Here is a 24586-nt window from a genome sequence, read left to right on the forward strand (position 1 = left end):
TCGAGAGGCAGAGGCAGGCGGATCTCTGTGAGTTCGAGGCCAGCCTGGGCTACCAAGTGAGTTCCAGGAAAGGCGCAAAGCTACATAGAGAAACCCTGTCTCGAAAAACCAAAAAAAAAAAAAAAAAAAAAGAAAACGGGCTTGAATTGGATCATAACCTGTGAGATCCCATCATGAGTCATTGGGATTTGTGTTGCATGTAAGGCAATCTTTCCTGTTGTAAATCTTCCTTTTTTATGTACATATATTTTGAGAAATATGAATAAACATGAAGTTTTAAAAGCTGCTGAACTACAACTTGTTGAAAAGTGTTCAGTGTACTCAAGAGTAGCTTACATTGCCTGCCCTGTAATCTCTACTCCTGCAAGGGATACCATTGCTTGCTTCCTTTTTTTTTTTTTTAATTAATTAACTTACTTACTGTGCATTGTTGTTTTGCTTATGTAAGGTTGTTGGGTCCCCTGGAACTGTAGTTACAGACAATTGTGAACTGCCATGTGGGTGTTGGGAATTGAACCTGGGTCCTCTGGAAGAATAGTCAGTGCTCTTAACCGCTGATCCCTCCAGATCCTTTTGCTTCCTTTTTAAAGACAATCTCCAGCCTATTTTGATGGTCAGTGATGTTTCTTTTCTAGATATTTTGAATGCTGGTTATTTAATGAGTCAAAGGTTTCTTTCTTTTGTTTTGTTTTGTTTTGTTTTTTTGAGACAGAATTTCTCTGTATAGCCCTGGCTGTCCTGGAACTCACTTTATAGACCAAGCTGGCCTCAAACTCAGAGATCCACCCGCCTCTGCCACACAAGTGCTAGGATTAAAGGTGTTTGCCACCATGCCTGGGTCAAATGAAAGGTTTCTTAAAGAATCATCTTATATGAAAGACTTTTCTTGATAACATAAGAGTTTAATTAATATTCAGTATTCAGGGAAATCCTTAGACTAGAAAAAAATTACAGCACAGCCAAAGACAGTAGCCTACACTAGAGACCTTGTTCTAAAAAGCATTTGAATTTCTCCTGTGCTGTTTGCCAGGTAATGGTTACTCATAGTGTGTTGTTGCTGCCTGTGTCAACAATTTTCTGCTGTTTTGGAGTCAAAGTTGGAGGTTTGGTTTATCTTTTTTATGATATTGCTTCTGAAAAGGTTTGCTGAGTGATCAGCTGGTATCTGTTTGTACATCAGGTACTTAATGTGTAGTTTGAGAAGTTGAGGTCATTTAAGGTCTCCCTTAGCTCTGAATTCTATGCACAGAAGTTCTGGTTAGGACAGTCTGCTTTAACATCCTAGGAAGGGAAAAGACTGGATTATTCACTTGGAAAGTCCCAACTGTCAAGCACAGTTTCTTTACACTGGCATTGGAGAAAACGTCTTGACTTTTAATCTGTGCACTCAGCAGAACACATTTATAATTTTCCCTCCCGTGTTAAATGGGAAGAGCAAATGCAAGAGGCTGGTCTCTGGCCTTAGTGAGCTGATCTACAGTGTGTCATAGACTGAAGCCACCTGCTACAAATTCTTTGGTAAATGAGTCTCTGAAAGTGCTTGGAAGCAAGATGGTTGGCTTAAGCTACATTCTCAGATACCTTTCCATAGTAATGTGACAAGGCATTTTAGCATGGGTTAGACCTGGTCCACACGAGCCATAATTACAGGAGATGTAATCCTGTGTACATTTCAGAATAGACAGGCGTGGTGGTCCAGGCCTGTCATCACAGCAATGAGAGTGGTTTCAGTCATGTCTGATGGAAATAGTTTGTGAGAAATTTCTGTGAAAACAAGATCTAAACAAATGCAACACTTGACTTGGATATAAACTTGGTTTGCTATGTAATAATCTATAAGGAGGAAAGCCTTTAGTTTGTATTAGTTACTTTTCAATTGCTGTCACAGAAACGCCGTGACCAAGGCAACCTATAAAAGAAAGAAAGTGTCTAATTTGAGGCCCATGGTTTCAGAGGGTTAGAGTCCATGACCACCAATGGCAGAGAGCGCAGCAGCAGGCATGGTGCTGGAGCATAGCTGAGCGCTCTTCATCCACTAGCACAAAGCAGAGCGCTAACTGGGAGTAGCACGGGCTTTCGAAACCTCAGAGCCACCTACAGTGACACACCTCCTTATCCTTCCCAAACAGTCCCACCGACTGGGGACCTATGCACCCGTTCTCATTCAAATCATCACACACTGGCTCTCCAATAAGGCAGGGTGCAAGGGCACAACTTCTCCCACTGGACTGCTACCTATTAAAGGTTCTGCCACCTCCCAGCTACCTGGTGACCAAACCTTTGGATGTACCCAAACCACTTAATATAAATTCCATAATAAAAGTAGCCATGTCTATATGCCAGGCTTTGTATTGTGTTGTCGCATGCCTAGCAGTTCTGTGGTCATGGTTTATTGTCTTCAATTTATGGGAGGAAAAGATTCTATAGTATGTCACAGGTAGGTGGCAAGGTGGAGTTAGCACCTGTACACTTAAAAAAAATTAGTGTGGCCGGGCGGTGGTGGGTGGCGCACGCCTTTAATCCCAGCACTCGGGAGGCAGAGGCAGGCGGATCTCTGTGAGTTCGAGGCCAGCCTGGGCTACCAAGTGAGTCCCAGGAAAGGCGCAAAGCTACATAGAGAAACCCTGTCTCGAGTAAAAAAAAAAAAAAAAGTGTGTATTCATGTGCTATGGCACCCATGTGGAGATAAGGAAACAACTTGGAGTTGGTTTTCCTTCCACCATATCAGACCAAGGATTTAACTCAAGTCATCAGGCTTGGTGACAAGTGCCTTTACCCTCTGAGATGTCTTGCTGGCCCCAACCCTGTGCACTTTGAACCATTTTGATTGCTTCCCCCTAGACTTTTTTTTTTTTTTTTTTTTTTAAGCTTTTGAATTGTCCCAAGTGTCTCTCAGCCCAGTGACTCTATCTCCACCCTTGGAAAGAACTGTAGGCAGAAGTTTCTGTTCCACAAGCCGTTCCCAATTAACCACATAGAGGCTTAATTTAATTATAAATGCTTGGCCAGTAGCTCAGGCTTGTTACTAGCTAACTCTTACATTTTCAGTTAACCCATATTTTTATCTATGCTTTGCTATATGTGGCGTGGTAACTTTTCTCAGTACTGCATGTCCATCTTGCTTCTTTCTGCTGCTGCTCGCTTGTCCAGACTCTGCCCTCCTTCCCAGCATCCTCCTAGTCTGGCTCTCCTGCCCAATCTTTTTCTGCCCAGGTATAGGCCAATCGGTTCTTTATTGACCAATGAGAGTAATACACATTCACAGTGTATAGAAGGATTATTCCACAGCAAAAAACTATTTATTTATTTATTTATTTTATTTTATTTTTATTTTTATTTTTTTTTTGGTTTTTCGAGACAGGGTTTCTCTGTGTAGCTTTGCGCCTTTCCTGGAGCTCACTTGGTAGCCCAGGCTGGCCTCGAACTCACAGAGATCCGCCTGGCTCTGCCTCCCGAGTGCTGGGATTAAAGGCGTGCGCCACCAACGCCCGGCGCAAAAAACTATTTATGAACACTGGGAAATGAAGTCATCAGAAGGCAGGTTTGCAAATGAAGTCATCAGAAGGCAGGTTTGCAAATAAGTCAGGGTGGCTGGCAGGCATTTTGTTTTGTTTGGGGTTTTTTTTTTTGAGACAGTCTTGTTATCTATCCCTGGATGGCCTACCACTCCCTACAAAGCAGACTGGCTTTGAGCTTGCAGTGATTCTCCTGCCTCTGCCTCTAAGTGCTGGGTCTATAGGCAATAACCTCTATATCCATCTTCAGTGTAGCTTTTGACTGCTGCCAAAACATTAGGCTGTTTATTTCCTGGGAAATACTATCTGTGTGGCCTGAAGGTTTTGAAAAGATTTTTTTGGTTATTGGGGGGATAGGGCATATAGTCCCTCAGAGGCTATGTAGGTGACCCTAAGGTTTTTATAGGACTCTGTTCAGATACTCGGCCACTCTCAGCTGCCAGCCCTGGAATACTTTTTGTTAGGTACTCTCACAGTTTACTCCAGAACTAGTATCACCCAGTACACAGGATGAGCTTTCCCAGGAGCCATGGTGACAGTCAGAACCCCATGTTAGCTTGGCAGCTTCTTACACTTTATAAGTTTAAAAAAAAAAAAAAAATGAGCTAGTTTTCCATGATGCCCACCAAGAGAAGTTCCAGAACCTAGATGTATTCACTTACCAGCCATGAGCTGGATAGCAGTCCCCCACTACCCACCACCCATTTCCTGCCATCCTCCCCTTGTTCGTCTCCATCTGGGGTTGTGCGGCAGCCTCGCTCCCTTTCACCATTCTGGAAACTTGGATCTGATGAAATTCTTCTGTCAATCCTCTCTTGATTTACCTGTTTGTATAAGTCAGTCTTGCTGATAACATACGGTGGTGAAGAATTGGAGAGATGGCTCAGTGGTCAGAAACCCAGGCAGCTCCATGTGAGTTTCCAAGGCCTGTGCAGCCATCAGCAGGCATCCTTGTCAGCCTGGGTCAACAGCAGGGCTGAGGGCAGAACTGAAGGTGTTCGGTGTGCAAGCTACAAAACAAAATCCCATCTTAGCGGCTTCCGTTTTTCAACGTAGGTGTTACAGAGTGGGTTGGGTACTGCGCAGTCTTCCTGTAGGAAATGCATCCTCAGATGCCCAGTCTGTCTTAGCAACAAACTCGTATGTTTCTGGGAAGACGCCCCCCTCTTCTCAGACCTCTCCTTTCTGCTGGAAAAGTGTAAGGCCTGGTTGGAAGCACAGCATCTCTCCTGGGGCACTGGCTTCCCTGGGTGCTTGGGTAAAGGAGACGCACCACCCAGCCCTGTAGCCAGCTGGAGAGCAGCTTCCTGCTGATGTGCAGTTACTCCCACTCATATCCGTCAGCTGGCAAGCGCACAGCCAGATTCCGGGATTTTCGATAAAAGGGGAGATTGTGATAGCAAGCTCCCACTTGTGTGGCTTAGTGATTGTCACTGACTCATCAGGAAATAACCATGACTTGCAAGGTGCGCACTAATGCATGTGGCGATCATGACTCCCGCCCCGGCCTGTCTTTTTTTGACATCCCTCTCCATGCTCTATATGGGTAACACCAGGCTTCCTGCACAGGTGAGTCACCCATCCAGTTGAAATCTGCTTCTGGAAGCTCCAGAGAGCTTGCTGTTAGGAATGCAGGATTAGACACGTGGCAGACGAGGTGGGGACGCTAGCTTCATGCTACAGTTCTCAGTGGGACTAGGTCAGCTTGCCCAGAGATGGTTGGCACCTCCAAAGATTGTCACCTTTGAATTCTATGTGTATGGGTGTCTGTGTACCACATGTGTGCCTGATGCCAAAGGCAGCCAGAAAACAGTGTTGGATCCCCTGGAACTGGAATTACAGGTGGCTGTGAAACAAACAGCCTGTGGGTGCTGGGAATTGAACCTGGGATCTGGTAACCACTGAGCCTCTCTCCAGCCTACAGGATTTCCATTATTATTATTAATTACATCTTGTTTATTATTTGTATGTGCACATGTAAGGTTACGGGCTTTTGAAAGGCAGAGGACAACTTGTTAGGAGTTGTCTTCTTCCACAATGTGGGTCCTAAGGATTGAACTCAGGTCATCAGCCTTGGCAGCAGGTACCTTAACCCACTGAGCATCTTGCCTGGCTTTTCTTTCGTCAGTGCTAAGAACTAAACTCAGCCTTGGGCATGCCTGAGAAATGCTGTGCCACTGAAGTATATCTCCAGTCACTTTTTTCCTTTCTTTAAAAAAAAAAAAAAAAAAGGTTGTATTTATTGTGGGGGCTGGAAAGATAGCTCAGCCATTAAGAGCACTTGGTGCTCATGCAGAGGACCTGGGTTGTATTCTTAGCACCCACTTGGTGGCTCACAACCAGCTGTAATTCTAGTTCCAGAGGTGTGGCCCCCTTCTGTTCTCTGAGGGACCCAAGCATGCATGCAGACAAAATACTCATTTATCTGGGTGGAGAAATGGCTAAGTGGTTACTCTTCCAGAGGACCTGGGTTCAATTCCTAGCACCCACATGTGAGCTCACAACTGTATTTAACTCCAGTTTTAGAGGATCTGACTCCCTCTTCTGGCTTGCGAGGGTACCAGGCATGTATGTGGTACACAGATATACCAGCAGGCAAAACACCCATACTGATAAATAAAATGAAAGAAGGAATGAACCACCATAGCTCACAATTAAAAATAATCCAAATTAAAAAATGAAGCAAGGTACTTCAAATATTTCTTACTTTCTTTTTAAGAGTTGGGAGTTAGCCTTTTCATTTTTTACGTATCCTACGTTGCCAGTTTGGTAAACTGAGGTTGCCACGTTGCTGCTTCTTGGTCCTAGCATAGGCGAGTTGGTAAACGCTCGCTCGCCAGGACACAGACAAAAGAAACTCAAGGCTACAGTATCACTGTATTTACAGAACCTTCACTTACCAGGCAAGGCTGGGCCTTGTGCTCTGTCAGCGCCTTGCGGAATCCTCACCTGGCTGTGAGTCAAGGGTGGCAACAACCTTGTGGAGAGGCCCTGAGGATTCACGCGATTAAAATGTTTACCCAAGTCCCACTTGAGAGCGAGGAAGCGCCCCGTTGTGATTTGGGCCTCTAACCATCACACCTCATCATTGCCTCTGGGACGGTGCCAGGAACTCTGCAGAGACAAGTGATGCCCAGTCCCCAGCCTGCCCCTGGGAACTCCTCTGAGGCAGCAGATTCAGGGCCAGCTTCTCATTGGCGGTGCCATCTGCCCGGGTGTCCCCTGAGATGGGGACAGCAGTTACTCCCCCTGGGCCAGAACCCCAATGTCCTGGAATTCTATGGTGTGGGGCACGGGCAGTTTCTGATGTGTTCTCTTTGCGGATTTCGGGCTTAATACACACCAAGTGCTTGCCTGGCTGGGATTTGCGATTTATTTGGGCCACCTACAGCGCTCCTTGCCTGATGGGATCAGAAGGGCCCTCCCTCTATGCGCGCGCTGGCTAAATTCACTCACCATTTGCCCATCTAAGTGGATTTCCGTGCGGTCCTAAGGACAGGGTCAGTGCTCTGTGCTGGACCCCAGATGAGCAGCCCAGTGAATCCCCCACGGGAAGGGAGTACGCGCCACCAAGTCCTCTGCCATCTGCGTGTGAAGGTGTGGAACTGCATGGTCAAGGAGCAATCGAGCGGAGCTGGGCCCTGCATGGAGATGGGGACCTTTGCGCTCCAAGTACCGTGGGGCGGGTGCAAGACCCTGAGCTCGGAGGGACAGGATGGCTTCTTGGAGGAGGAGCGACAAGGCGGAGCCAGCCCGGGCCTCGGCGTAGGCGGAGCCAGGGACCCTCGCAGCCTCTGATTGGGCAGCGCAGCCGAGCGGAGCAACTCCGCTGGCTCCGATTGGCTGGTGAGGGCGGCCCTGCCGCCAGGTGATGTTGAGGGTCGGGTCCCGGGGCCACGTGGGGGGCGCGCGGCGCGGGGGCGGGGCGGACGCGGCGCTGGGTAGACAAGCAGGCTGCGGGGACCCGAGCTGTGAGACCTGCCAAGAGGCGCGACAGCGGCGGTGAGTGCGTGCGGGGAGCGGGCCGGGGGCCGGGAGGGTCGCTCAGAAGCGAACCGCACCCCCACCTCCCGCCACGGACTGTTACCATCACCCCAGCCATCGTCTCCATCCCTTCCTTCCTGGCGCCGGGGCACCTGAGTCCCCCCCCTCCCCGAAAACCTAACGTGGGGACGGTGACGCTTGCGAGGTCGCTGTCAACGCTCGCACGCGCCCCGCACCTCCGCGCGCGAGATCGCGTCGGTGTCTTCCGCATGCAGCCAGTGTGCTCCGCGCGTCCAGAGCTGATGAGTAGCTCCAGGACTTGACCGCCTTTCGCGGTCCCCTCCCTCCACAGCTGAGGAACTGGAGGCTGGCAGGCCAAGGTCACACTAGCCAACCCTGCTGAACCTCAGTCCTTCCTGTCCCTGGTTGCGCGGGTCCAGGACCTGTGTGTGTGGGTGAGTGGGGGGTATCGAGTGTGCTGGGCATGGGAGAGGGAGTTCTGCCTTTTAAACAGTGTGGTCCCCAGCGCCTGAGTTGTTACAGGCTATGGGGCTACTAGTGGCCCTTCCTGCAGCACCTATTCCTGCACAGACCCAGACCCAGTGTGTACCAAGGATGGACGCTTGCTTCGGGGACCCATAGCCTCTAGGCAGAAGGGCACTGCCATGCCTAGGCAGAGAGTCCTGGGTTGGCCAGCTCCCTATCCTGTGTTGTGTGTCTTTGGTCAAGTAGCTGGGATCTGCACGCAGGCAGGAAAGACTCCCAGTACCCTGAGGGGATGGATAGTTCGACTCTGAGGTGTAGAAGGACCTGTCAACCTAGCCAGTTAAGCAGAACCACCCGGAAAATAGAAGCCCAGCGCCATCCCAAATGTGTCTTTTTGTAAGGAAGACCCTTGTGGAAAACTTTGATTTGATTCAAAGAGATGAGCTGGGTGTGCGGTTGTTACCAGGGTTTCAGTGAGCCCTGGCGTCCTGCTTGGTCTAAGGATCAGACTGGAAGGGAGGCAGAAGGGACAAAGTTCCTGTTTCTGTGAGGCTAAATATGAAGAGGATAGGGACGATGTTCTGACCCTTGGTTCTTTCCCCCTTTACCTGGTGCTTGAGGGGCTGTGTGGCCCAGGCCGTGTGTGAAGGGCTCCTGTCAGCTCTCTTTATCTCTTCTGTGGTTGTCCTTCTCACCCTGTTCCTCCCCCGCCCCCGCCCCCCTCATTGCCTGCTGGGAAGGGAGGGGCGGGTGGCCCGTGGCAGAAGTGTGCTTTGCTTCCCACCAACGTCAGCTGCCGTTGAGACAAGTGATAAAAAATGAGCAGGACTAGAAAGGGGGGTGAGAGCACAGGTTGGCACAGCCTCGGAGGTCCAGGCGGGCTCTGAGGGGAGGCTGCAGCCTTGCTTCCCAGCTCTTCCTGGCTGAAAGTTGTAAACGCCTGCTGGCCTCTGCTCCCTGGCTTGAGCTTGGGCTTGAAGGTCACTGGCAGGCAGAGATGGAGGACCCTTCCTGGGTTCTAAGAGGGTCAATTTATTATTTTGTTTTTTTCCAGACAGGGTTTCTCTGTGTAGTTTTGGTGCCTGTCCTGAAACTCACGCTGTAGACCAGGCTGGCCTCGAACTCACAGAGATCCGCCTGGCCCTGCTGGGATTAAAGGTATATGTCACTGCCGCCCAGTGACAGTCAATTTTAAGGCCTCACCCTCAAGGGGTGGTGGGGGTGGTGAGAAGCTCCAGCCTGGACAGAAAGTCTTGAAAGCTCTAGGCTCTGTTGTCTTCCCAAGCTCCCTTCCTGCCAGCAGGCTTGGGAGGACATCCCCTGTGCCAGACATCATGCCAGTGACTTATGTCGTCGCTGGGGGAGCTGAGTCTGCAGGGACCCCAGCCGAAACTTTCGTCCATTCTGCCTTGAAGTAGCTGGTCTTTTATGTGTCTGCTCCACATGACGTCTGCTCCTCCCTGTCCCCTCACCCACCCCCGACCCGTGGATCTGGCCGTGGGTCCCAGAGAACACGATAGGGCAGGGCAGGAGTGCTGTTTGTCAGTCCCCTGGGTAGTTGTCCGTCTTCTCTGCACCCCACTTAGTGCCAGTGCATCATTTGGGGGGATTGTTTTTTCATACCTGCAAAGGGCTTTGGGATTCAGAAAGGGACTGGAGTCAGGCTGGACCAGGGAGCCAGCAGCCTTGAAAACGGGTTCCTGATACTATCAGTGCTAGCCATCCAGCTGGACTGCCCTGTGCAGTCGCTGCCCCAGGGCCCGCTGTGGCTCCCATTGTCCATGGGATAAAGTCTCAGACTTAAGGCTGATCTTGAGTCGGGTGCAGCCCGCTGCTTTGGCAGTCTCCCTCAGGCCACGGCACACCTTTTCTGTGCCTCCCTTCTGACTGCTGTCACCCTGCTCTTCAGTGGCCTCTTCAGACTCTTCTGTTTTCCCTATGACACCTTCTCTCTCTCTCTCTCTCTCTCTCTCTCTCTCTCTCTCTTCTCTCATCCACACTGACCCTGAAGTTCTGGTTTCAAGTGATTCTGGCCCTCCTGCCTCAGCCTCCTGAGAGGGCAGAACTACTGGCAGACACCAGTTTCCCTCTGTCACTAAAGAAGAGCTGGATCCAAATTTCTACCACAGAGGGTCCAGCCGGCACTGCAGCCCGAGCCGTAGCTCAGTGGCCCATGCTGTGAGCCGTCCCACTTCTGGTCAGTCCCTCCCCAGACCTCTCCCAGTGCAGCTTTTAGCCGTCATGAACCCCCATCTGTCCCCTGTCCCACGCAATTGCGCTTCTCCATTTTACCACATCTCACCTGTTTAAGGCATATTATTTAGTTTCCCATCATGCTCCCCGAGAATGCTGTTCTCTAAGCAGGCAGAGTATGTCTTTTGTGTCTGGCCTGTGCCCAGGATGTTGATGGGCACTCAGTGAGGATTGGTTGGTTGCTGGAATGAATGAAGGAGTGTTGGAGCCAGCAAATGAATGAACATACCAGCCCCTGACAGGGAGCCTTCAACCTACCTGCCTGAAAACCAACCTCTCCCCTGCCCTTCGTAGCCTTCCCTCCGTGGAGCTTGAAGCTGGGCATGCTGGGGACCATGCAGAGGGCTGGGGCCGGAGCCCGCAGGGCCTCCGACTGCGGGCCTGCACCTTACCGGCCCAGGTGCATTGCAAAGTTTGCCCAGGTGGGTGGGTGTCCATTTTGTGTGCTCTGGAAGATAGTTGTGGGGTGGCTACTCCCTGGGGTTGGGGAGGGCCTGGGGCCCAAGTCCTAACTCCAGCTCCTTTGGAGTGGATGTGTGTATACAAACGTCTGTGTAGGTGAGAAGATGAGACCCCTGTGACCTGACCAGGGTCACCTGCTGAGAAGGTTAACAAAGAACACTGGCCTTCAAGGACAGTGCTTGGTCACTACCCACAGCTTGCCTGCAGGGTGGAGTACTGTGCATTGGAGTCGTGGCCCTTACTCCCCCGTCTTTCTTCTTCCCATCCCCACCAGTACGTGGGATCCTTTCCCGTGGACGACTTGGACACACAGGAGGGTGTGTACCTTGTGCAGCAGCAGCTCTGGGCACTGCAGGTGAGGGACTTGGGGAGCACAACCCAAGTCACTGAGGGCACTGTGAATGTCAGTCCCCCCAGCACACACATCATTCAGATGGGCACATGAAGCCCAGGGAGGGTGGGACCAGAGGTCTTCTGAGAGGTGACCGGTAGTTCCAGGCTTCAGGACTCTTCCTAGATGCCTGGGACCCAGGCCCCACAGGTCATAGCATGATTGTTGGGGGTCAGAACTGGCTGAGCAGCCTTGATGAGGGCCGCTGTGGCGGGACTGCACTGGGCCAGAACTAGGAAGTGACACCTGCCTTTGCCAACTCTCTTCCCCTCAGGACTGTTCCAGACGCCGCGCTGTCATCCTGAAATTCAGTCTCCAGGGTCTCAAGGTCTACAGTGGGGAGGGCGAGGTAGGAGAGGTAGGAGGAGCCAAGGCAGTGGGGACCAGACGGGGTCTGGTCTTCTTACAGTTTGCCCCATGCCCCCCTAGGACAAGCTTGCCTAGCCCTCCAGAATCTTCTCTAGAGGCCACCTTCTGTCCTAAATATCAGGGACAAACACCCTATGAGACTTTCCAAGTGCCTGGTCCAGCATTGGCTGGTGGCTGTGGACAGCCGTGGGCTGGAGATGGAAGGGAGCTCCTGCATGCTTGTCTGTCCCTCCCTGGCTACTGTACAACCGGCATTGGCCGCCTATTTCCTGCCAGGCCAGACTGTGCCACCCACAGCTGCAGGTCTCTTACGAAGGCCCAGTGCCGGGTGTGGTGGTGCCCTGGGGTCCTACATCACCTGCCTGAGGCATGGCTGCTGTCTGGCATGACGCCGAGAGACGTGGAGAGTAGTGGCAGAGCCAGGATTTGAACTCCGAGCGTCCTACCCCAGATACCAGTGTAGAACCCCAGGACCTGCCGCCACTGCCCCTGTGTGGCTCCAGCTAGAGATCACTGACTGGTCACTGTTCTGTCCCTCAGTTCTGTAACTTGGGGTGGCCACCCTGACCTACCTGTCTGACAGGCCCAGAGCTGTGAGTGCTGAGGGCTGGGGCTTGGCAGGCCTCTGGGAAAGAAGGGTCTCTTCGCCCCAGGAAGTGGGTGGCCACTGCCACACGGGCGAGCGAGTGAGGCCTGCTGTTATCACCAGGATGCCTCCTCGCAGGTGCTCCTGATGGCCCATGCCCTGAAGCGCATCCTCTATGCCACCTGGTGTCCAGCCGCCTGTCAGTTTGCTTTTGTTGCCCGGAACCCGCGCAGCCCGGCCAGCAAGCGTTTCTGCCACCTCTTTGTGGGAAGCCAGCCTGGAGAGGTACTTGAGACCCGGAGGGTAGTGTGCCCTGAGGGGTAGTGCTGTCATCGGGAGGCGGTGGTGAGTCCGGGCCTCGCCACACTGGCCTTTGGCTCTTCCCCCAGGACTGTCTGTAGTAAGTCGGCACCCTTGACATCCCCTGCACTAGCTGGGACTTTCCTCTGCTGTGGAGTGCGCGCCCGCCCGCCTGCCCGCCTGCCCTCCCTCCCTCCCTCCCTCGTCCTGGCTCATCCCCACCACCCTTAGCCCAGCCCACCTGTGACATGAGCCACATTCCAGTATGGGGCTGTCCCTGATGACAGATGACAGATACTTGATTCCTTTAACAGCAGAGGCGTGGTCCAGGGTTTGAGCTGTTCCTAGGTGACAGGTCCCATGTAGCTCTGTGTAGCAGACATAGCAGACATGGTAGTCATGGGCAGGTATACTGGAGGTCAAGGCTGGTGTGGTTCCTGTGGATGGATGACAGACCTGTGACAGCCTGTCATTTAGTGAGTTCCGGCATTTGGTCCCACCTCTGGATGCGGACCCTGGGAGGCAGGTGGCTGAAGCTGATGATTCCAACAGCCTGGGTCTGGAGTATGTGAGTGAGTGACGGACTCCATGTCCAGGCCCCAGACAAGTGCTGAGAGTCTTCAGTGCCCCATTTCATTAACTCCTCAGAGGATCGTGGGGAGGTGAGGATGAAGAAGCAGGCACGTGGGCTCCATGCTCCACCCTGGCTCACTCAACTCCTAATTAACGGGGCTGGGCTCAGGGCTCTTAGCTCCTCCTCCTGGGGGTGTTGAGGGCCTGAGCACGGGGAGGCTGGGGAGGCTGGTGTAGGAGTGCCGTGGGTCCAGGCTCGTGCTCTCTGCTCCCAGCACGATGCCTGGCACAAAGTGGCTTCGTACCGACAAGAGAAATCTGGTAGCAGAGGCTGCGTGTGGTGAGATTTTGAGGGCTAAGAAGGAGTCTCCCCAGGAAGTTTTGGGAGGGGCACCAGAAGCCAGCGGGCCATTTGCAGCCCGGAAGAGTGGACTGACGCCTGAGGAGCTTCCCAGGAAGCGGCTGCAGCTGAGCCCCCCTCCTGTCCTAGGTCCATATCCTGTACCTGCTGCTCTGCCGCTCCTTCCAGCTTGCTTACCTCTCACAACACCCTGAGGAGAGGGCGCAGCCTGAGTCCTGCCTGGGCTCTGTGGGGGACGTGTCCCCGAAGCCGCTCTGCAGCCCTGGGGCACCCCCTGCCCTAGTGAGAGAGCCCTTCAGCCGGGATCAGCTGTCACAGAATGTCCACGCCCTGGTTTCCTTCCGGCGAATTCCTGCAGAAGGGCTACTGGGCAGTAGTGGGGTACGCACCACCCCAGTCAGGAAGTGGATGGGGGAGGGTCAGGGGCTTGGGGGTTGGTTGTGTTGGAGGGGTGGGCTTCTTGCAGGGTTCACCTGGGCTCAGACAGATGGATCTGAATCTGCCTGCCCATAAGCCCCTCTTGGTGCCTCAGAAGGAGCTGCCAGAGCCTGAGGGCCGTGGGGGCACCCGTCACACTCGCCTGGGGAACCCCTACTGCTCTCCCACACTGGTGCGCAAGAAGGCCATCCGCAGCAAGGTGATCCGTTCCGGGGCCTACCGAGGCTGCACCTATGAGATGCAGCTGCAGCTCTCAGCCCGGGAGGCCTGTGAGTTGGAGGAGGAGGCTGGCTGGCTAGTGGACTTGGCAGGGGGTGGGGGTTCATGCATGGTTTTTTGAGGCTGTGGCCTTGCCCCCTTGGACCCGCCCCACACCATGGCTGCCTGTGCATGTGAGGGTGCATCAGGCTGGAGGGCAACTGAACAGCTGTGTATGGACTTTAACTGGTGAGTGTAGAATTTCTATTGGAGGAGCAGATGTGTGACAGTTGGGGAAAGGTTTGGTGGGGAGACAAACCGTGGATGGGATGGGGGTGTGTGGTAGAGGAACAGGTCTGGCCTTGGGAGGTCCTATCATGCTCCTTCTGACCTTTGTGGTCTCCACAGTTCCAGCTGCATGGGAGGCATGGCCCCGCAGCCCTGGTGGTCCCTCGTGCCTGGTGGAGAATGAGGGTAGCCTGACAGAGAACATCTGGGCCTTTGCTGGCCTCTCCAGGTAAGGGAGTTCTGTCCCTTGGGTTAGATATAAACAACCTGAGGTAGGCTCCTTATCATGTGTACTCAGGGTGCATAGACAGAGTGTATGGACTTTAACTGGTGAGTGTGGGGTGCTCCCAGCCTAGTGACCTGAGGCCAGGAACTTCCTCTGCCTGAACCTCAGTTTTCCAGAATGTAAAATGGGGCTAGGGAGAAGAGCAAGACATAGGTGAAACCCTCAGTGTCTGGCCTGTCACTGCCAGCCTTCCTGAGGTTTCTCAGACCTCTCCTGACCAGGGCCTTGACGTCAACAAGTCGGGTCCCCAGAAGGCCTTGAGTTCCTTCGAATTATGTTCACTGAGTGGCTGATCTGGTCCAGAACTTCTGAGAGCACATATGCAGTCCTCTGCCACCACCATCAAGCTCTTGGGGCTAGTATTGTCCCTGATGAGGACAATGGTCTGGGTCTGAGGTCAGACTGGTGGCCTTAACCTTGGCTCCTCCCCCTAGGTCCTGTGCTCTTGCCCTGCTGCGGAGAGATGCACATGGGGCCTTCCTGCTGTGGCCAGAGCCAGGTACCGGTGACCAGTGGAGCCTGTCTGTCCGGACCCAGTGTGGTGTGGTGCCTCACCAGGTCTTCCGGAACCACCTGGGCCGGTACTGCCTAGAGGTGAGACTGTGGGGTTGCCCTGAGAGGCTTCCAGCTCCACCCCAATGCGGGCGCCATCTCTTGAATTTCTACTCTGCCCTTTTCCAGTCCCTGGGCTCCTAAGCCCACCTCACCTCATCCTGCTCCTCGGCCGGGTGCTCCCTGGCCCCACCCCACCTCCTAGTCCACTCCTGGTCCTGCTAGCTCTGCTTCTGTTCTTTTGGGGTTTTGTTGTTGTTTTGTTTTGTTTTGAGACAGGGTTTCTCTGTGTAGCTCTGGCTGTCCTGGAAGTTACTCTGTAGACCAGGCTGGCCTTAAACTCAGAGATCCACCTGCCTCTGCTGGTGAGAGGAGCCATGTGGAGACAGTAGGTTGGCAGGACTCATCCAAATTGGAGTGAATATCCCCAATTCTCATTTCAGGGTCCCATTGCTTTGGTAAAGCAATGCCCTGTCCATCACACAGGAGACCTGGCACAACCCCATTTTATTCCTGGTCCTTCGGCCTTGTGGCTACAAGGGAAAAAATGTAGGGCTCTACTGTGCATGCCCGGAGGGAGCCCTTCATGTCCTCACTCATTCATTTTTCCGACCTCGTTCCTTACGCGCTGGCCTGTCACTGAAAGACTGTGTCAGGTGACTGGAGTTCACCATATCCCAAAAGGCGTGCGCCACCACACCAGCCCTTACTTCTGTTCTTGCTGGCTGGGTGCTGACCACAGAGTTCAGGGAGAATCACTGAGGTTCCTGCCCACTGGGGCCCTCCCTCTAGAGGCGTCTTTCAGAGGTTACCTCTAGGAGAACTGACCTAAACGTACCAAGCCTCTGAGTCCCTGGTCTGCCTCCAGGACTGGCCTGGCAAAGCTTTTACATGACCTCTGTACTTCCAAGACAACTGCCTCAGTCCTGCCCAGACTGGGAAGGGCGAGGAAATGGTGACTGGGTCCATGGTTACCGCACATACCATCTTTCCGAATTTATCCCTCCACATGGTGGGAGACCTGGCTGGGGGTGGGGTGCTGCTGCATGGCATGAACCATGGAGCAGGGGACCAGAGCTACCAACCCTTCCTCCTCAGCACCTGCCAGCAGAGTTCCCCAGTCTGGAGGCCCTGGTGGAGAGCCACGCCGGGATGGAGCGCAGCCTTTTCTGCCCACTCAGCATGGGCCGTCTCAACCCCACCTATGAAGAGCAAGACTGTGGTCCTGAGGGCAGGCTCCCCCGGACTCTGCGGCCCCTCAGCCATGCCAAGTCCGAGGCAGAACTGCAAGGCCTGGGCTAGGACGCAAGGCCTCAGTCCCCTGTGGTCCCAGCCTTGCCTTGGGCCCTGGGCTGCGGCGGTCACTGTGCCCTTCTTGCACCCCACTCACTGGTCACCAGCTTCAAACAGGTCACTCCGCCCCTCGATCAGCCTTCCATCACTTCACTGCCCATGGGAGGGGAGCTCTGAGGTTGGAGATAGAGATCCCAGGGCTTCTCCCAGGACCTGGGGCCAGCTGAGATACCAGGATGAGCAAGCGGGTAGAGCTAAGGGTCTGGCAACTCTAGGTGACTTTGGGTGGTGCCCATTGTCAGGTTCCCACTGCCCTCCTAGTGCAGAGGCTTTCCCAGCAGTTCGTGGATGTGGGCACAGCCTTTGCTGGAGGCAGCTAAGCCTCTGTTGGAGGGGAACCCCAGAGAGCTCCCATAGGGAAGCAGATGCTTAGGGACTTGCAGGTTTGCCACCTCAGCTCATTTCTGGGTATCACTCCACCGCGTGGCCCCTGCAGTGAGCAAACTGCAGTTCGGTAGCTGCTTTGGGAAGCCACCTCATGCTGGCCTTAACACAGTGCCGACCACTGGGCATGGCTGGCACTGGCCTGCTCATCAGCAAGGCAGCCCCACTTGCAACGGAGAACTAGTACTAACCCAAGCCCCACAGAGGAGGGTGTGGCTTTATGGGGGGGGGAGGTCCAGGGACACATTCTAGAGGAAGGCAGTGGCCCAGCCAGCAATGACAAATCCAAGTGTCCCTTAAGTCAACTTAGCATAATGTATGAATCTACCCAAAAGATCAGACTTCTTAATCAGCTGGTGGTGGCGCACACCTTTAATCCCAGCACTCAGGAGGCAGAGGCAGGTGGATCTCTGAGTTTGAGGCCAGCATGGTCTACAGAGTGAGTTCCAGGACAGGCAGGGCTACACAGAGAAACTCTTGTCTCAAGCAGGCAAACAAAAAACAACAGACGTCTTTTGGAAGCAGAGGTATAGGCACAGGTGGGAGAGGATGTCTGTGTTCAGTGCCTTGAAGGCCAAAGGCTTTGGTGGAAGCCACAGGTTTGGGGTTTTGGATCCCAAGAGAAGTGGGCAGCCTTTACAGAACAAAGAGAAGACAGACCTGGGAGGAAGAGGCAGGCCAGGCCTGGTGCTTCCGGCTTCCAACACCCCCACCCACCCACCCACACTAGGATAAGCCCTTAGTTACGGACATTGTCATTTCTTTCAAGTGACATGTCTCATGAGGGATGGAGAGAAAGGACAGGAGATAACACACACACAAACTGAATGTGGGTGATATTCCTTCCATGGCCATTCCACTGGCATCCCCACTCCCCGAGTGGGGCCTGGTCTCCAGTGGGAACAGAGGAATTAGCATATCCTATGCCTAGGATTTCAACCCCAGAAAGTTACACCTAAGGAAAGCTGTCAACTGACTGGTCCAGACTTTGGGCCAGGGCTCACCTCCAGAAGGGTGTCCATAGTGTGAACTGCCGATGTGTAGAATACCAGGGGATATACGATACCAGGGGATATTCAACACGTCCAAGGGACCAGCCTTCCCCAGGCCCTTTAACATTTCTTCCAAACCAAACAGTTTGGAGCCCATGTGTTCAGACTGTGTCTTAATTGTTCAAACCGTCATCAAGCCCCTTGAAGTGGACTTCAAGAGAAATAAAACACATTTCTTCACAGTTTATTGCAATTCCTTGAGTGGCTAGATCTTCATCGACATTTTCCTGTTTTACCTTTTTTTTTTTTTTTTTTTTTCCCCAAACGTACCACAGATGGTATGGAATGGTGAGCCTGACAGAGGTCATGGCCACCAAGGTCCAGAAAAAACTGAATTAAGAAGTGGGCTTGGTGGAGAGGCCTTTTTTTTTCCTTTTTTATTTTATTTTACAATACCATTCAGTTCTACATATCAGCCACAGATTCCCTTGTTCTAATGGAGAGGTCTTCTGAGAGAGAGATCTAAGGACCAGTGAGAAGGCTCAGTGCTTTCTGTCACACCTGCTGACCTGAGTGTGATCCATTGGACCCATGTGGTGGAAGGAGAGACCCATTTCCTGCAAGTTGTCCCCCAGCCTCCACGTTCAGTGTTCACCTGTGCATTCATGCAAGTGCACCCACGTGTGGACACACACACACACACACAGTGCACCCATGTGCAGACACACACACAAGTGCACCCACGTGTGGACACACACACACACAAAGTGCACCCACTTGTGCGTGTGCGCGCGCGCGCGCGCGTGCACCCACTTGTGCGTGTGTGTGCGCGCGCGCGCACACACACACACACACACACACACACACACACACACGGGCTTGCTTACTGCTCCAGCAAAGCACAGGAGGCCTCTGCACAGCCCAGGCCTGCCTAAACCTGACCTGAGCTCCAGTGGGATCTAAGATACTTGTCCTGACTCCCTACAAGTGACAGAGGGTCCTTTTAAAGACGATCCACAGAACCGCCGGTCCATTTGTAGTCACTGTGTGTGTGTTCCCTTCCAATGTTAGTTTCCCCTACTAGTTTGCAAGAGGGCTGTCTTCCCAGCGCCTGTCATGTGACTGACACCACGGTGTTTCTGCAGAGGAACCCACAGGAGCCTTGCAGCCGGGTGGTTGGTGCCTGAGACTGGTCCAGGAGGTTAGGCTGTGTGCTCTTCCCAACACAAAGACTACCTCCTAAAGCTTTGGGCTTTTCAATTGTTTTTTTAAAAATACATTTATGTTTGAGGCCTGCCTCGTCTTCAGAGCAAGTTCCAGGACAGCCACGGCAACACAGAGAAACCTTGTCTCGAAAAACCAACCCCCCCCCAAGAAAAAAACACCCCCAAACATTTATTTATGTGTGTGAGCCCCCTTGCAAGAGTCCGTTCTCTCGGTCCACTATATGGGTCTCGGGGAGAACGCAGGCCGTCAGGCTTGGCAGCAAGTGCCTTTCACTAGCAAAGCCATCTCGCTGGTCCAGTTTTCGTGTCTTTTAAAATCTGGACTTTGTTGTTGTTGTTTTTCCAAGACAGGGTTTCTCTGAGTAGTTTTGGTGCCTGTCCTGGATCTTGCTCTGTAGAACAGGCTGGCCTCGAACTCACAGAGTTCCGCCTGTCCCAGATCCGCCTGGCTCTGCCTCCCGAGTGCTGGGATCAAAGGCGTGCGCCACCACCGCCCGGCTTAAATCTGGACTCAAGACTGGCCCTATCATCCAGCAGCTTCACCCTGCCAGTGGACTGTGGACTGTGAACAGCAAAGTCCTTGTCACCCTCTCAGTCTCTAACCCCTGAGGTGGAGTCAAGCATGAGTTCCAGATCTTAGCTTGGCCACCCCTGCCCGGTTGCTGAGCCTCTGGGCTGGAGCTGCGTGGCCTGGGAGATAGGGAGGAGGGTCAGGGCCGCCCCAACCACCTGGTGCATCCCAAGCGGCTAGCTTGCAGCCCAGCTCTCCTTCGCACTCAGCGTTCCACGGTCCGCCCTGTGACGCCACGGACGTTGCCTGGCAACGGCGAACGCCGAGACGGCGTGCACGAGCGCGAGCGCGGCCCGGCCAGCTCCGGGGCTCGGGTCGTGCGGCGGCGCCTGCAGCGCGGATCCCCCGTTCCCCGCCCGGGCCCGGCCTCAGGGACGGGCGAGCCCGGGCGCGGGAGGCGGCGGCCCGGGCTCCAGCCCGGAGACTTGTCCGCCGCGCCCCTGCTGCTCCCAGCGCGCCCCGCGCGGAGTCCTGGTCCCCGGCTGTGGCCCCGCCCCTGCCGCCAAGCCCCGCCCCGCGCGGGCTCTGGTTCCACCCCCTGGACCTGGCCACGCCCCCGGGGCTCGTGGGGCGCCATGGCCTCGGAGTCCGTGAAGGTGGTGGTACGCTGCCGGCCCATGAACCAGCGCGAGCGCGAGCTGAGCTGTCAGACGGTGGTGACGGTGGACTGCGCACGCGGCCAGTGCTTCATTCAGAACCCGGGAGCGTCCGACGAGCCCCCGAAGCAGTTCACCTTCGACGGCGCCTACTACATGGACCACTTCACAGAGCAGATCTACAACGAGATCGCCTACCCGCTGGTGGAGGTGAGGGTGCCCCGAGACTGCAGGGCCAGGCTTGGGGCTCCCCGAAGGTGGAGACAGGATAGGTGGGTTAGCCCAGCCCCTGCCGCCCAAGCCAAGCGAGAAGGCGCTGGGCACAGGTGGATAGCGGCAGGTTAGTCTGAAGGCTTGTCCTTGGCTGCAGACACCTGGAACCTATCCCCAGTGTGGTGTCCCCATTGAACCCAGCGCCCCATATGGTCCACACCCCAGTCCTTTGCAGCCTTTACCAGCTTGTCCTGACCTTCATTCTTTGCAGCCCCTTAACCACAGACTCCAGACCCAGCCCCCCCACCCCCTCCGGTCCTCTGCCCTCATTCCAGACCAGCAGGATCCTGAAAGCTCCAGCCATTTCCCCCAGCCTCCTTCCTTCCCAAGAGTCTCAAGATTCTTCTCTGTCAGGTGGTGGTCCACACTTGCTCCCATTTCAGCCCCACAAACAAAGTCCTCCTCATTGCACTCTCCTCTTGAGAGCAGTGGAGGAAACTCCTCTTTGTAAAGAAGCAACAGTGTAGGGCTTCCCTTTGTCATTTGAACATGCTCCAGTGTCTGAGGTTCAGAAGAGTTCTGCTGCAAGGAAACCCATTGACTTGGTTGACCTAGCATTCTCAAAATGTTTAACATAGATGCTTTCAGTTTGATGGGCAGGCCCTCTCTCAGCTGTTGCACCTCTCCTGCCTGTTGAGAGTGCTGGTGTGGTCCAAAGCCTCCAGGCTGCCTGGCGCTGAGCCAGGAGCAAATGCATCATTAGAATCTAGGGTCAAGTGTGTGTCTGCTCTGCTGAACTCTGACCCTGCTCCCAAGGCTTTCTGACTGGGGATGTAGACCACAGAGCACACGACAAGAGATGATTCCCTCTGAATACTCAGAAGACAATGCATCTCCACTGTGAGTCCCCAAGGGGACAGTCCCAGTCTCTCAGGGATAGCTCAGTTGTCTAGCTGTTGGCCGGGTTTTCCAGGTTAGAAGAGACCAAAGAGGTCATCTGACTGGGTCCCTCTTGTATATTAGTTGTCTAAATCTCCATCAAGTAAAGGACCAGCTCTTGCTTCCATGTCTTCAGTGGCTGAAGTTTGTGTTTCCAAAGCAATCTGTTCCACTCTTGTTTCTTGGTCTTCAGAATGTCCCATCCACTCCGAGACCTCCCAGGAGTTTTCAGTCCTACCGTTGTCCCAGGGACCCTGGAGAGCATGGGCATTCCTCTCTCCAGGGTTGGCATCTTGAAGATTTGAACTCGTGTTCTTCCTTGGCCTTGCTTCTTTCTAGGGCTGTCTAGGGCTGTCAGGGTGAGGCCTCAGTTGCCTTCTTTGTGGATTACGCAGTGTCCAAGCAAGTCCCATCCAGAGAGGAAGACACTAAGGACATAGTGACAGGCCTGTTGGATCTCTCTTCCAGCTTTCTCTTCTGAGTCCCACTGTGCAGAACTATCTCTGGACATTCCCTAGATCTCAGATTTGATCCATTCATTCATTAATCCACTCGCCCATCCGTGTAAAGAAACACAAGCATCTCCACTGTTGAGTCCCCAGATTGAGCATGGGGAGGGGCTGTAGAGGCCATAGGACTTGCCCTCATCAAGATCAAGGGGAGAAGTAGCTAAGCTAACCGTTAGCAATCGGTGGTAAAGGGGTGGGGGGAGCATGGGGAGGCCAGCAAACCTCGGAAGAGGTGGAGGGGAGAACGGAGAGAGGCAAGTCTGAGATGGGACCTTGTAGGATGCTAGCCAAGCAGGAAGGTGGGAGGCCATCGGGGAAGTCTGGAGTGTAGCGTCAGCTCTTCACAAGAAGAGCTGGAGTCATTCCTGTCAGAGAAATGGCTGAGGCCTGAGGAGTCATGGAACAAGTTAGAGACAGTTCTGGATCCCTGTGTCCAGATTCCATGCTCCATCTCCCGTTAGAGAACAGGTATGGGAAGCACATGCAGGTAACAGCCCCTCGCTGCTTACACCAGGAGCAGGTGCGCTGGTGAGACCAATGACTGGGTAGACCATGGGCCTGCTTGCTCTGTCCCTTTCCAGGGCTTTCTGGCAGGTAGCTTGGGCTTTCTACCCGGGGTCTTCCCTCAGCTCCTATCCCACGCTCTCCCTATACTTCAGATCCACTTTCTGCCTTTTCCCTTCCAGCCTCCATCCCTTCCGTCCAGGCTCTGTCCCTCATCTCCTGTCCCTGGCTGAGCTTTTCAACGCTCCTGGGGCTTCCTTCTCCACACCCACCCTTGGCTGACTCCTATTCCATCCTGCCTGATCCAGCTTCCCTGCCCCTTTAACCAGGAGCCCTGCCATCCCATCTCCTCCCCTGACAGATTTCGCCAGAGTTGCCTCTTGATGAATTACTTCTGGTCGACTGCATAACCGCAGCTTCTATCATGACCAGTCTGAGAAGGGTGGCCCCGGGCCCCTGTGCGGAAGCAGTGGTAGAATGTTTACCCATGGAGATGTTTGGGAGGGAGCATACAGAAGACATAGTGCAATTGTTTCCACTTAATTTAGTAGAAGGAAATATGTAGCATGTCTAATGTGCTGTCATGAGGATTCTTGCTGAGGATAACACCAAGTTCAAGCTCATTGCTGGGCTGGGGTACAGCTCAAGTGTGGAGCCCTTGTCCAGTTTGTGTGATGCTCTAGGTTTGATCTCAGTACACACACACACACACACACACACACACACACACACACACACACACATCGATGAATTTTTTTTTTTACTCTTCTGCTCTTTGGGGGCCCACCACCCAGCTCCCAAATAAATCACACGGAGGCTTATTCTTACTTATGAATGCCCAGCCTTAGCTTGGCTGGCTTTTATCTTGCTCTATCCCTGTATACCTTTCTTTACTTCTTACTCCATGGCTTGCTGTGTAGCCTGGTGCCTGATGCCTGATGTCCTCCTCCTTTTCTTGCTCCTTAATCTTTTCCTCCCAGAGTTCTCCTCCTATTTATTCTCTCTGCCTACAGCCCTACCTATCCTTTCTCCTGCCTCGCTATTGGCCATTCATCTCATTATTAGACCAATCAGGTATTTTAGACAAACAAAATAGCACAGCTTCACAGAGTTAAATAAATGCAACATAAAAGAATACAATATCCAATGCTCCCAGCTCACCAAGGTCAATTTCATTGATAATAATCTGTCTCTGCCTCTCCTCATGCAACTGCTTCACAACATAGCCAAATTGAGCAAGCTGACCCAGGAGCTATACCCTGCACCTCTGGAATGCTACGATCACAGGGGCCTAGTACTTGTAGATCAGTTTGACCAACTTTGCCCCGAACTCTTAAGTATAATAATGACAAAAAGAAAGCCCAAAAAAGTGACTTTTGCTACAAGAAAATGCTATAAATGTTTCAATCATTCTATCTATGAGCTGGAGAGCAGGCATTGCCTGTGCTGGCCATAAATTGGGAAAGTTTACTGCTTGGTACTGTTGTATTGTTTGTTGGTGTTCTGACAGATCAAGCTTGCTCTGAGACCAGGGGGCAGAGCTAGCCTTGGTTAAACATAGAGGCCAGTCAGTAGTGGCACACACCTTTAATCTCAGCACTTGGAAGCTCATTCCTTTAATTCCAGTACTTGGGAGGTTTAGACAGGATCTTGGCCTCTCATTAGGTCAGAGTAACTAGAGAGGTAAGAAGTCAAAAAAAAAAAAAAAAAAAGAATACAAATATCTTTGCTTCATTAAACATGTTCCACAGCATAAACAAACCTAACGTATCTTAAAATAATATTCTACATTTCCTCCTTTTTTGTCTAAATAAAAATGAAAGGTTTTAACTTTAACATAGTAAAACTGTATACAACAAAAACAGTTACCAAGTAAGAATTACATTTGCAATATTCGGTCCATTTGTATTTAGCAAATTTAGAGAAAACACTCCACCATCCATCCCATCTTAGTGACTTCAAAGTTTTATACCTAATTTACTTTCATAAGGAAAATTGAAACTCTAATTATTTAGTCTTTAACTCCATCAAAGACCCAGAAGGATGTAATATTACCTAACAACAGAGACATCTTGCTGCCTTGGACAGTCATCCAAAGTTCCTCTGCAATGTTGGGGCATCCATCTTAGCCTTCAGGCCTAGAATATCTGGCAGACTTTCCAGTGAAGCAGGAAATTTGAAGGACTGTCCTGCCTTGTATTGGCAAAGTTCATCAGTTGCTTTCTTCTGTGTCCTGCAGAAGGTCTGGCAGACTGCT

At 52.8% G+C, this 24586-nt stretch overlaps 2 protein-coding genes and 1 long non-coding RNA gene across 14 annotated transcripts in view; 2 read left to right on the plus strand and 1 right to left on the minus strand.

Moving 5' to 3' along the window:
• Nucleotides 1–3618: 3618 nt before the first annotated feature.
• LOC119087470 lies at nucleotides 3619–7253 on the minus strand. Its single transcript, XR_005090943.1, has 2 exons — nucleotides 6972–7253; nucleotides 3619–4525 (listed from the first exon to the last, which is right to left on the minus strand). It is a non-coding gene; the product is annotated as an uncharacterized LOC119087470 (long non-coding RNA).
• A 158-nt stretch (nucleotides 7254–7411) lies between these two features.
• On the plus strand, nucleotides 7412–18013 carry Sh2d5 (SH2 domain containing 5). Of its 7 annotated transcripts, XM_028875324.2 has the most exons (12): nucleotides 7423–7517; nucleotides 7852–7954; nucleotides 9997–10182; nucleotides 10533–10660; nucleotides 10975–11055; nucleotides 11366–11440; nucleotides 12185–12331; nucleotides 13410–13661; nucleotides 13813–13987; nucleotides 14325–14433; nucleotides 14925–15084; nucleotides 16141–18013. In XM_028875324.2, the coding sequence occupies exons 4-12, from the start codon at nucleotides 10562–10564 to the stop codon at nucleotides 16342–16344; spliced, it is 1302 nt and encodes a 433-aa protein (XP_028731157.1). In that variant the 5' UTR covers nucleotides 7423–7517; nucleotides 7852–7954; nucleotides 9997–10182; nucleotides 10533–10561; the 3' UTR covers nucleotides 16345–18013. The 7 variants fall into 7 exon arrangements, with proteins under 7 accessions (XP_028731158.1, XP_028731160.1, XP_028731157.1 ...); XM_028875325.2 differs by lacking the exon at nucleotides 7852–7954 and having other exon boundaries at nucleotides 7412–7517; XM_028875328.2 differs by having other exon boundaries at nucleotides 7431–7954; nucleotides 13816–13987.
• A 1904-nt stretch (nucleotides 18014–19917) lies between these two features.
• Kif17 (kinesin family member 17) overlaps nucleotides 19918–24586 on the plus strand; it is a 38710-nt gene continuing 34041 nt past the window's right edge. For 2 of the 6 annotated variants that reach the window (XM_037203113.1, XM_037203114.1), the window contains exon 1: nucleotides 19920–20374. In XM_037203113.1, the coding sequence (XP_037059008.1) occupies nucleotides 20144–20374 (231 nt within the window). In that variant the 5' untranslated portion in view covers nucleotides 19920–20143. Of the gene's footprint in view, nucleotides 20375–24586 lie in introns of all 6 variants that reach the window. The other 4 variants (XM_037203112.1, XM_028875321.2, XM_037203116.1 and 1 more) reach the window with 3 other exon arrangements.

Source organism: Peromyscus leucopus, chromosome 2 (assembly GCF_004664715.2).
Source record: "Peromyscus leucopus breed LL Stock chromosome 2, UCI_PerLeu_2.1, whole genome shotgun sequence".
Taxonomy (NCBI): domain Eukaryota; kingdom Metazoa; phylum Chordata; class Mammalia; order Rodentia; family Cricetidae; genus Peromyscus; species Peromyscus leucopus.

What these genes read in the sequence shown, in the direction of transcription:
- Sh2d5 (XM_028875325.2), top strand. Translation starts at nt 10,562, where the DNA reads ATGCTGGGGACCATGCAGAGGGCTGGGGCCGGAGCCCGCAGGGCCTCC. An exon ending in TCTACAGTGGGGAGGGCGAG is followed by an intron (nt 11,441 to 12,184) that starts GTAGGAGAGGTA and finishes GCCTCCTCGCAG; the next exon opens with GTGCTCCTGATGGCCCATGC. An exon ending in TGGGCCGGTACTGCCTAGAG is followed by an intron (nt 15,085 to 16,140) that starts GTGAGACTGTGG and finishes CTTCCTCCTCAG; the next exon opens with CACCTGCCAGCAGAGTTCCC.